At 51.0% G+C, this 12,569-nt stretch overlaps 1 protein-coding gene across 4 annotated transcripts in view; it reads left to right on the top strand.

Moving 5' to 3' along the window:
• DOCK1 (dedicator of cytokinesis 1) overlaps window positions 1-12,569 on the top strand; it is a 620,618-nt gene that overhangs the window by 523,612 nt on the left and 84,437 nt on the right. For all 4 annotated transcript variants that reach the window (XM_075000462.1, XM_075000464.1, XM_075000465.1 and 1 more), the window contains one exon: window positions 1,210-1,314. In XM_075000462.1, the coding sequence (XP_074856563.1) occupies window positions 1,210-1,314 (105 nt within the window). The remainder of the gene's footprint in view (window positions 1-1,209; window positions 1,315-12,569) is intronic.

Here is a 12,569-nt window from a genome sequence, read left to right as displayed (position 1 = left end):
TGGGAGCATGGGGAATTGAGGGGGTTGCCACAGGGTCCAGCCCAGCAGGGGTGGGGGGCAGGGGAACAGGGATCCCGAGGGTGTCCTAGGGGGCATGAGCACCAGCCAAGTCCATTGCCCACAGGAGGATCTGGAGGAGGATATGGGGTATGGGGTTAGGGGGATCACGGGCAAAGGGACAGGGGCAGGAGGGGGAGCACCAGCTGCGGCAAGGAGGGGAGCAGCAGGGTCCATGGGTGAGACAGTCCAGGCTAGCCAGCTGTCCATCAGATCCAGCAGCCAGTTGACCCAGGCCAGCCACTGGTTTACCATGCTTATCTACTGGGAGTCATTGTAAAGCTGTTTCCTGCAACACCTCTGAATACATTTTGTACAGAGGCTGTTATTCAAATGTTAAACATTGGACTTCAAGATATGAGCAAAATGATCTTTTTACTGCCAGCTGCAAAATTCACTTTTCCAAAGATGAACTGAGATGTAGTTGGTAGGTTGATGTCTTAGAAACCAATTGCTCTCTGCCATATGGTTGCAGTCATAAAGCTACCCCAGAATCACACAAAATCCATGTACAAAATGTTGTAGACTGAAATGAAGTTTATGAGCACATATTGCAAAGTTAGAAATTCTGTTCTTTTATCTTGCAGTTTATTCTCATAATTTGAGTTTGATTTAAAAAGAAATAAGGATCTGAGTTCAAATACAGATCAGTGGTGAGGCCTAATAGTCCCTATATCAGGGGGTTTACAAACTTTTCAATTTATGAATGGCATCTTAAAATGGAGTCATGTTTACAACCTTTACTCTCATTCACAGTTGTAAATTACATACTTCCAGTATTCAGTTTTGAAGCTTTTGGTTGATATCACTGAGTCAATATGGAATCTGGAACTTTTGGTTATGTTTACTCTAGAAATTTCCAGAGGGTAAGGTAACAGGGTTGTTGCACATCAGAATTCAAGTTCTTTGAAATGTCATTTGTAGAAGTATGAATTTATCCAGTATATGTCCTGTGTCTATCAACATGAATGTTAACCAAAGTCAGGGAGAATAAATAACTGGCATTTTCAGATATCAGTAGATATCTGGCTGAAAGAGGAATGAAAACAAAAACACTTAATAGAGAATGATTTTAATAGAAAACCCCTTACTGGAATCTCATCTCCACCTGAAATCTAGAGGGAAACTTTCAAATACTGTTTCTGTTTGCAGAAAAAACAAGCACAGTTCTACGAAAACATTGTGAAAGTAATAAGACCTAAACCAGATTACTTTGCTGTTGGATATTATGGCCAAGGATTCCCTACTTTTCTACGGGTAAATATTTTTTTTTCATAAGTTACAGGTAGATGACTTTGCAAATATTCGCATTTAATGCCGGAGAGGATTTGTAAATAGGAATATTTTTCTACTTATACAAAATATATGTCATCATATTTTTGCTTATTACATGGTAAAATTGTGGTAAAGTGAGCTATTCTTTGCAGCATATTCAGTATTTTGTAAACTCTTAATCTTAATTGAAATGGACATGTATAACCACAATGTTTTAAATCTAAACACACTGCAAATAGTGAATAGTAACAGAGAGTAAGCCGTGCTAGTCTATACACTATCAAAACAAAAAGCAGTCAAGTAGCACTTTAAAGACTAGCAAAATAGTTTATTAGGTGAGCTTTCGTGGGACAGACCCACTTCTTCAGACCATAGCCAGACCAGAAGTCTGTTCTGGTCTGGCTATGGTCTGAAGAAGTGGGTCTGTCCCACAAAAGCTCACCTAATAAACTATTTTGCTAGTCTTTAAAGTGCTACTTGACTGCTTTTTGTGCAAATAATGATTGTCAGAAAGTTTTTCATTTAACATGTTAGAAGGTTATGAATGGCTGATAAGTTTAATAACTTATGTTTGTTTAAACTATAGTTACAGTTAAAATTTAATAACAAGTCTTTTCTATTGGTAGTGACACCGATTTTTTTACATTTTATTATAGTTCATTTGCAGATTAAAGATATACTTAACAAAAGCTCTCTAGAAGATATAAGAATAGAAAGTAGCTGCTTAGTAATTATTGTACTTATAAACAGTACGTTGTAATTATTGTATTGTAGCTAACCAGGGATTAGAAGAGACAGATTTTTTTCCTGTTAATTGTTAGAATCATAAAGTTTGTAAATGAAAAGCTCCTACTGGAGCATATGATCCTTATACCCAGTAAGTGCAGGATTTGTCTTTATTGTATATTTTCTTGTAGAACTTAGTCTATGTAGTTTTGATTATTCTGTTCTTCCGAGACATCCGCTGATCTGCAATCCTAAAACTTGACTGCTTCCCTAGAAAATAGTTACAAAAACATTTTATAAAAATCCTGAAAAACAAAACACATGTAATGGTAAGACTACCACTAATCTTCAGAACTAGAAGGTATCAAAGTTGCTGGTAACTTGACAGATATGGGCTGTTTTGTTTGGTTAGTTAGTTTTTTTAATGACTATGCATCTTGCCATGTGTACATTAACATACAGCATTGTGCACGTGTCCCATTGTGGACTGTTATCTGTCAGTGATTTAGAGCTGCTAAGTACAACTTTGTAGAAATTATTCTACTGGGATCACAGGAGAGGCAGCAAGCCCCATATATATAGCATTATATTTGCACTTTCCAGCACCTAAGCCAGTTATAAATTTGCATTCTGGAAATGTTCAGAGTGTAAGGCAGTTTTCCACTTGTATATTCAAAGAGATAAAAGGGAAAGTAAGTATGGAGAGTTAACTGGGTTTACTAAGACTGGACTGATCTTTTTCTCCACAATTGAATTATTTTGTGTCGCTGCAGCAAAATGTTTATTAAACCTCAGAAATAGTTTGTCAAGGTTCAGTTTTATATACATATCTGCAATGTTTGTCTATTAAGTGCATTCCTGATAGAGAAGATCCCCAGTACATGATTTTCAGTTTTTTTTAAGTTATGTGAATGATTCACTTTAAGTGTATCTCTCTGCAGAGTTATAGTCTCAAATAGAAATAAATATTTTTCAGCTGTTCCCCGTTTCAAGGGGCAGCATTTCAGAACTAAACTTAACAGGCTGTTGTAGAAATTATTAGCATTATATTCCTTAAATCATTGTTTTTCTATTAAGTTGCCTGTAATTTAACAGTTTTATTCTGAAATGAACAGTGAGCTAAAAATCAGATTTGATTCAGACACATTAAAATGCATTTTTGTATGAAAGTAACAATCACTGTAGACTATAAACCTGCATTTCCTATTATACTTAATTCTAAAAAAGTATATTGTGTATTTGTTGAATGCATAACTCAGACAAAATTAAGTTTATCTTAATTTTTGTAAATGTCAGTGACATAGTATTAAGTAGAAATGACTTGTTCTTTTCAGAAAACTGTAAAATATGAATAGAAGCCATTCTGGGAGAACTAAAATGAACTTCACAGTATCTCACTCTTTAGAAAAGTTAAATTAGATCCTAAATTAGATCTACTGGCTTTAAATATTGTGGCAAGGCTAGCCTCACTCCTGGGCTCCAGGCTTCTGTTTAGTCCACTAACCCCACAGCCAGAATGCTGTCGCCCTCTTGAGACAGTGTTGGGGGGAAGATGGTGGTAACCCTGGCCCCACCTACTCATTCCGGGTTCCAGCCCAGGGACCCTCTGTGGCTGTTAGTGGTGGGGGAGGGCTCCCCTCGTTATGAACACTGCAGCTCTTCCCTGGACCACTTCCCTAGACGATTCCTCCTTCCCGTACCTCCTCCAGATAGTGGCAGTGGTGGCAGCAGCAGCAGCATGTTCTCCCTCATGGTTTGGCTCCTCCTGTGTGGTCAGTTCGCTTGGCCTTACACTGAATCTCAGAGCCTCCTAGGTAGGGGCCTTAGCCCCTTGCGGCTGAGCGCTCCTCTTCTCCTCTGGCATTTCTAGAAAAATGTTTGCTTCTCTCCTCTCACTCTCTAGCCTCTCCTCTATCATTCTCCTCTCCACCTGTCCTACTGGGCAAAGGGTTCTTTTAAAAGCAGGCTTAAGTGGGACCAGCTGGCCCCAATTGGCACAGGGCGGCTTCCTCCCCACTCTGCTTGTTTGCCAGCTCTGCTTTTCCCTCTTGATCTCACCCCCACTCCTCCCAGCCTTACCTTGTCACATATCCCACTCCCCTGCTCAACACCATCTGGGATGGCATACAGTGTACTCGGGACAGGTCTTCGGTATTCCCATGCTGGGTCCTGGCCCTTTGCTGCGCTCTAAAGTGGAACGGCTGCGAGGATAGGAACCACCGGGTTATTCTTGTGTTCCTATCCTTGTTTGTGTGCATCCACTGTAGGGGCACGTGGTCCGTGACAAGGGTAAACTTCCATCCGAGGAAGTAGTATCTCAAGCTTTCCACTGCCCATTTCACCGCAAGACATTCTTTTTTGATGATGGCATAATTTCGCTCTCTGAGAAGGAGCTTGCTGCTCAGGTATAGGACGGGGTGTTCTTCTTCCCCAACCATTTGGGGGAGCACGGCTCCCAAGCCCATGTCGGAAGCATCAGTCTGTAGCAAGAATTCCTTCTCTTCTAGAAATCTGGGGCAATAAGGACTAGGTTACTACACAGGGCTGTCTTTAAATCCAGAAATGCCTCCTCTGCCGCTGGGGTCCAGTTCACCATGTCAGGGCCATGGGCTCTCGTGAAGTCTGTCAGGGGGCATGCTCTAGATGCAAAGTCGGGGATGAACCTCCGGTAGTACCCCATGAGTCCCAGGAATGCCTGACTTGTTTCTTCCAGAGCGGTTGAGGCCACTTTTGTATTGCCTCTACCTTGTTTAGTTAGGGTTTCACTACACCCCTGTCCACAATGTACCCCAAATATCTTGCTTCCGTTAGCCCTATAGCACATTTTGTCGGGTTCACCTTGAGACCAGCTTCCCTCAGGGTGTTTAACACTGCCTCTACCTTCTTCAGTGGATGTCACAGTCCGGGCTATAGATAACATCATTGAGATAAGCTGCTGCATGGGCGCGATGTGGTCATAATAGCTTATCTATTAGCCATTGGAATGTTGCGGGGGCTCCATGTAGCCCAAATGGGAGGACAGTGTACTGGTATAGGCCTTCTGGGGTGGAAAAGGCTGTCTTTTCCCTGGCTTTCTGGGCCAGGGGAAGCTGCCAGTATCCCTTGGTCAGGTCAAGGGTAGACAGGAAGCGGACCTTCCCCAACCGATCCATCAGTTCATCAATATGGGGCATGGGGTATGTGTCAAATTTGGACACTTTGTTTTGTTTTCTGAAATCATTACAAAACCAGAGGCTGCCGTCTGGCTTACACACTAAGACAATCGGGCTGGACCACTGGCTATGAGACTCCTCAATAACACCCAGTTTCAGCATCCTCTGCACCTCCCTTTGGACCTCCTCCTGTTTTGCCTCTGGGAGTCTATCAGGTTTCACATGCACTCTCACCCCTGGGTCAGTGACAATGTGGTGTTCCACCTCTGCGGTTTGTCCAGGGTTTGCTGAAAACACATCTGAGTGTTGTTTCAAGATGTCAAGGACCTTCCCCCATTGATCGGTGCTTAGCTCTGGGGAGATTCCCACAAGTCCCTCCGGGTCTTCCTCCAGGATCAACATGCTCAGTGTGGCCAGCTGCCCTTCCCAGTCGTGCCAAGGTTTTAGTAAGTTAAAATGATAGATCTGCTCAGTCTTCTGGGGATCTGGTTGTTGTACCTTGTAGTTTACTTCCCCTATGGCCTCAACTACCTTGTAGATGCCCTGCCACTGGGCTAGGAGTTTGCTCTCAATAGTTGGAATGAATACCATCACCCAGTCACTTACACTGAACTTCTGGGCAGTCACCTGTTGGTTATAGTATGCCTGTTGTGCTTCTTGGACCTGTTCCAGGTGCTCCCGGATGATGGGCGTAACCTTGGCGATCCGGGTCTTCATCTGGAGCATGTGCTCAATGACATTGTGCCAATGGTTCGGCTGCTCCTCCCAGGTCTCTTTGGTGAGGTCCAGGATGCCTCGGGTGTTCTGCCCATACAATAGCTCGAATGGAGAAAACCCTCTGGAGGCCTGGGGAACCTCCTGGATGGCAAACATTAGGTATGGGAGCAAGGCATCCCAGTCTCTCCTATTGTGGCTCACTACCTAGCAGATCATGCTTTTGAGGATGGGATTGAACCGTTCAAGAGGCCATGTGTCTGTGGATGGCATACCGACGTCCTCAGGGCCCAGATGTGGAGCAATGCGCATGAATCTTTCATCAGTTTGGAGAAGAAGGGTGTACCTTGGTCCATTAATATCTCCCGGGGGGGATTCCAACTCTGACAGAAATCTGTACTAGCTCCCTTGCAATGGATTTTGAGTGAGCATTCCGCAGGGGTACCACCTCTAGGTATCGGGTGGCATAGTCCAGGACTACCAAGATGTATCAGTGTCCTTGGGCTGACATCTCCAGTGGGCCAACTAGATCCATGGCTATCGGCTCAAAAGGGACCTCAATAATAGGTAGGGGCACCAACAGGGCTCTCAGACGCTGTTGCAGTCCATGCAGCTGGCATTCAGGGCATGAGACACAGAAACGCTGGATTTCTACATATACCCCAGACCAAAAGAACCTCCGCAAGATCCGGTTTAGGATCTTCAACCCTGAGGTGACCCCCAAACAGATGGCTGTGGGCTAAGTCCATCACTGCCCTCCTATGTCTTTGGGGCACCAGAAGTTGCTCCACTGGCTGGTCTTGTACTTTCCCTATGTGATATAGTAGGTCTCCCCTGATTATATGGTATGGTCCCTGACCTTTGGCTCTTCCCTTCACATTCACCTCCACTACCTCCGGATGTGTATTTTGGTATACCGGGTCTTCAGCCTGTTCCCGTGCAAAGTTTGGCAGGGAGGAACCTAAATTCTCAAGCTCAGGGGAAGCTCTTCCTCTGGCCCTGGGGGCCCTATAGTACTGGGCCCAGCCTCAGGCTCCTTTATCCCTTGGGTCACGCTCCTCCCTGCGGGTTCAGCCTCTTCCCCCCGTCAGGGGTGATCCTACGTTCCGGCACAGGATTCAGGTACCCAGCTGTTTGGCTGCCCTCCTCTCACGCCTCAACTTCCATGGTTTCGCAGGTGCAGCAAAGAGGTCCTGGGAGAACTCATGGAAGATCCGGGGTGACACCTCTACTTTCCCTCCACGGGCAACAGATTGCCAAAGCCAGGGAAGTCCCACCCAGTCACCATCGGGTAGGGGAGCCTTGGTACTGCCCCTGCTGTCACTCTTGTGACATTTCCTTGGAACTCTATTCACACATCCCCATGCACACAGGATATTCCTGTGTGTTTGGCTCAGATAAGCTCGTCTTCACAGAATCACAGAATCATAGGGCTGGAAGGGACCTCAGGAGGTCATCTAGACCAGCCCCCTGCTTCAAGCAGGATCAACCCCTAGTAAGTCATCCCAGCCAGGACCTTGTCCAGCCGGGACTTAAAAACCTCAAGGGATGGAGAATCCACCACCTCCCTTGGCAACACATTCCAATGCTTCACCACCTGCCTGGTGAAGAAGTTTTTCCTAATATCTAACCTACACCTTTCCCTCTTCAACTTCAGACCATTACTCCTTGTTCTGCCATCTGATACCACTGAGAATAATTTCTCACCCTCCTCTCTAGAGCTCCCCTTCAGGAAGTTGAAGGCTGCTATTAAATCACCTCTAAGTCTTCTCTTTTGTAAACTAAACAAGCCCAAATCCCTCAGCCTATCCTCATAGGTCTTGTTCTCCAGCCCCTTAATCATTTTTGTTGCCCTTCGCTGAACCTGCTCTAGCAAATCCACATCCTTTTTATACTGGGGGGCCCAAAACTGGACACAGTATTCCAGATGTGGCCTCACCAGTGCTGAATAAAGAGGAATAGCTACTTCCCTAGATCTGCTTGAAATGCTCCTCCTAATGCACCCCAGTATGCCATTAGCTTTCTTGGCTACAAGGGCACACTGTTTACTCATATCCAGCCTTTCATCCACCATAACCCCTAGGTCCCTTTCCATCGTCTTGCCCCACCAGCTGCCCTGAGACTAATGTGAGGGCACTCCTCGAGTCCACCAGGGCCATAGTCTCCATGCCATTCATTTTCACTGGCTGGGTATATCGGTCGGGGGCTGTCACGATGCCCATCACATCTATCAGGCTGCAAAGACTCCCAGATCCTCACAGTTGCACTTCATGGGTTCATCCACATTTGGGCAGTGGACCGCTATATGCCCCAATACCCCACTTGGAGCATCCGCGTTCCCTTGGGGCTGATAGGTCTCACCCCCAGATCCTCCTTCTCTGGCCCCCCAAGTTCCCTGGGGACATCTGGTTGCCTGTCCCTCTTCTTTCTCCTGCCCCAACCCTGCCTAGAGGTGCCCATGGCCGGGCCCATAGAGTAGGAGGGGACTGCTTGCCCTGCCAAGCTTCCTCTGCAAGGGGCCCTGTGAGAGCTCGGGTTGTTGATTGTCTCTCCACAAGAGCCACCATTTCATTGTATGAGGACAGGTCATTCTGGCAGACCCATCCCCGAAGGTCTGGCAGTAGCCACCTCATGTACCGGTCCAACACAGTGGTCTCCAGGATCTTCTCCGGGCCATGAGTCTCGGGCTGTAGCCATCTTTGGGCCAGGTGGATTAAAGCAAACAGCTGGGCCTTCAGCACTTTTCCCTCCTGGTACTTCCATTCATGGAACCTCTGGGCTCTGACGGCCATTGTCACTCCAGTCTGGGCCAGCATCTCAGCCTTCAGCAGGGCATAATCTGCAGCCACCCCGTCCAGTAGGTCGAAGTAGTAGGTCCTCTGGGCCTCTCCACAGAGCAATGGGGCCAGGATGCTGACCCATTGGTCTCAGGGCCAGCCTTCCCATATGGCCATCCTCTCAAAGGCCAAAAGATATGCTTCGATGTCATCTTCCCCTGTCATTTTCTGGAGGTAGTTGCTAGCCCGCAGGGGGCAAGTCCCATCTAGGCCATGCACCCAGGCAGTCAGGGCTTTCAGCTGCATTACAACCTCTCTGAGGGTGGCTCAGCCCTGGGCTGCCTGGCTCATGAGCAGCTGGTTAGTCTCTTGCTGTAGCCACAGGGCCTCCTGTGGCTTAGCTACATGTGCCCAGGTGGCCTCCTGCTGCACTGCAGTGGCTTGTTTGAGGGCTTTCGCTGTGTCCTCCATCTCTCTTTTCCTTTGAGTTCCTCTAGGTGGGTGTGCTGCAGGGTCTTACAGCAGCACTCCAGTCCCATCACTGCCACCATGTGTGGCAAGGCTAGCCTTGCTCCTGGGCTCCAGGCCTCTGTTTAGTCCACTAACCCCACAGCCAGAATGCCATAGCCCTTCTTGAGATGGTGGTGGGGGAAAGATGGTGCTCTGGGGGGAACTCGTTCTGGGTTCCAGCCAAGGGACCTTCTGTGGCTGCTAGTGGTGGGGGAGGGCTCCCCTTGTTATGAACACCGCAGCTCTTCCCTGGGCCACTTTCCCAGATGATTCCTCCCCCCCCATGCCTCCTCTAGGCAGCAGTAGTGGCAGCGGTGGCAGCACGTTCTCCCTCCTGGATTGGCTCCTCCTGTGTGCTCAGTCTGCTTGACCTTACACCAAATCTCAGGGCCTCCTGGGCAGGGGTCTTAATTCCTTTTGCTTCTCTCCACTCACTCTCTAGCCTTTCCTCTATCACCTCTTCTATCACTCTGCTCTCCCCCTGTCCTACTGGGCAAAGGGTTCTTTTAAAAGCAGGCTTAAGTGGGACCAGCTGGCCCCAGTTGTCCCAGGGCAGCCTCCTCCCAAGCTGCTCACACCCTCCTGGTCTCCCGCAGGGCTGCCGTGGGACCCCCACTTGAGAACCCCGCCACAGGTGGGAGGTGTGGTGACAGGGAGTGGGCAGCCCTCGGCTGCTTGAAACCCCCATGGGGCTGTCTTCTTGCCCCCCCCACTTCTTGGGACAGCTTCCCTCCTGCCTCTGGCAGGCAGGCAGGCTGCTCCTTTCTCCCCCCACTCCACCCGTTCCAGCTAGTTTTCTCAGGAGCTGCTGGGCGGGTGGAGTGTGAGGGGACTCTTGCCCCCTGGCAGGAGGGCCCCCTTTTCCATCCTTTGTGGGGGAAACTGCTGGCCCCCTACTTAGGCCCCCCTTCATCTAGCAGCTGCTGCATCCTCACTGCTTCGGAGGAGGTAAGGGGCTTTCCTAAAGCGGTGGTTGGGCTCCCTCCACAGCCTCCTGTGGAGTGGCTTGGGGAGGTGTAAGTTTGGGTGGGGCCCCTCTCCACCGGGGCTCCAGAGGGGTGGCTGCCTAGCCAGGGGTGGGGTGTTAGGGTGTAGTCCCTGCAGCCACCGCCTCCCTTACCGCCCTCCCCACACCCAGCTGCCGCCGGGGCCGTCCCCATCTGGGCCCCTCCAACCATCTGCCCCTTCCTCCTGCTCTGTGAGGCTCTGCCGCAGCAGCTGCGGGCCCACCCCTCAGGCGCCCATGGGCACATTTCTCCCTTTAAGCACCCCCCACCCTTGGCTGGCTTTGCCACCCCTCCTTCTAGCCCCCCCTCCTCTTTTGCATGCCTGTGCCCCCCCTTTTGTTTGCTTTATTAGGCGCCTGAGCCCCCCCATTTTCTCACTCACCCCCCCCCACATGCACATATTTTGAATTCCCCCCACGTCCCAGTGCAGAAACAGGAGCCATTTCTTACCATCTTGTGCTGTGAGTTGTGGCCACTTCTGTGCTCCCCCTTCCCTGGTCTCACTTCCTTTCCCCTGCCCGTCCCCCACCTGACCGGGTCCTCAGCCCGGCCAGTGGGGGAGGGGCAACTACTTTCCTCCTTCCCCTCTCCTCTCTTCTCCCCTTTCCCCTGCTTTCTTAAAGGCCCCCACCCTCAACAAATTCCCTCCCTCTTACACCTGCCATCATGGCCTCCATGTCCACTGGGGGTTAGCCGGTGATGCCCCCTCCTCCACCCCTCCACTGGTACCTCTCCCACCCCTGAAACTGTGTTCCGCTCGTCCAGGGCTGCCGGGAACTCTGCCACCACATCGGTTGAGGGCGCGGGCACAGGCTCCAGGGCTTCTGCTGCCCCCGCCGCGGCGTCCTCCGGCGAACCTGCCCCGAATTCACGCCCCCTGAAAGGGCAGGAAGGGCCAGGGGATGAAAATAGGCAAGAGCCCCTCCCGAAATCAAAACCTCCCATGGTGGGGACTCTCACCCCAGCTGCTAAAACACCCGATGCAGCTCCCCCTTCTTCCCGCCCCCCTGTTCCTTCCACCAATACTGGGGGCTCTGACTCCTCGGCCCACAGGTCGTACGCCCAGGTGGTGGCCGCCACCTCGCGCCCTGCTCCTTCCACCTCCGCCAGGAATACCATCCCTGATGGTTGCGGACCCTTCCCTGCGCTCACCAGGATGCACAGAGTCCGCTGCCTCCTGGTGGCTGCCTCGCCCCACGTGGAAACCTACATGTGGGCGTTGGCATGGGTAGTGGGGCCCGCAGCCGTGGTGGCAGCCTCCCAGATGTTCGGGAAGATCATCTTCTTCCTGGCATCGGAGGCCGCCACCCAGCAGGCGGTGGAGAGGGGCCTGGCGATCGGGGGCGTGCACATGCCCCTGGAGCCACTCAAAGACCTGGGCGTGCAGGTGGTTTTCTCATCTGTCCCACCCTTCCTCCCCAACTCCGCCCTTCTGCCTTTTCTTACCACCCTGGGCTGGCCCTTGTCGGTCCTGAGTCCCCTCCCCCAGGCTTCAAAGACCCCACCCTACAGCACATGCTCTCCTTCCACCGGCAGGCCCACGTCCAACTGCCGCCGGTGGCAGCACAGGGCAGGGTAGCCCAGAAGGGGACTATAGTGGTGCCCTATCAAGGGGCCCAGTACCGGGTCTTTTACACTCTGGGGGAGGCCCGGTGCTTTGTGTGCCAGGCAGCGGGGCATGTCTGGAGGGATTGCCCCCTGGCCCAGCACGAAGAGGAGCCCGGGGCCTCCTCCAACCTGAGGGGCGCCAGCCACAAGACTGATGACGCCCCGACCGCGACAGACCCTGGAACTGCCCCTCCTCCTCTCGCCCCGGATGGATCCATCGCCACTCGGGCATCAGAGGACACCTGAACGCGTGGTGAGGGGCATGAAGAAGTGGGTGCCAGTGCCTACGCAGGCACTAAAGCTGGGCCTGCGGAGGAGAGGGAGGCAGGGCCGGCAGCAGGACCAGGACAGGGCCCACCCCAGGGTGGGCTGTCCCTCCCCCTTGCCGCCCTGCCCTCTCTTTCCCTCCCTCCCTCCTTGTTGTCTCTGTCCCCTGGCCCTTCCTCCTCTACCGCCCAACCCACCTCTTTGGAGGGCTGGGTGCTGGTGGGGGGAAGCGGAAAAAAAGGAGCGCGTGCGCCCGACACTCCACCGTGTCAGAGGACAGGGTGGCTGTGCCATGGAAGGCACTCAAGAGAGCCGCTAGCCCCGACCCACCCGCTGAACCCCTGGCTGCTGACCATCAGCCGGGGCAACTGAGGCCACGGCAGCGGCAACAAGAGATGCCACCCCCTCTGCCCTGGAGCCAGAGCCCAAAGAGGCAGAGACGGCCTTCTCTGTGCCCTCGCCCTCCTCCGACACCC

Source organism: Carettochelys insculpta, chromosome 7 (genome assembly GCF_033958435.1).
Source record: "Carettochelys insculpta isolate YL-2023 chromosome 7, ASM3395843v1, whole genome shotgun sequence".
NCBI lineage: Eukaryota > Metazoa > Chordata > Testudines > Carettochelyidae > Carettochelys > Carettochelys insculpta.
The sequence above is the reverse complement of the archived record's forward strand: the minus strand, read 5'-3'. Positions and strand labels throughout refer to the sequence as shown.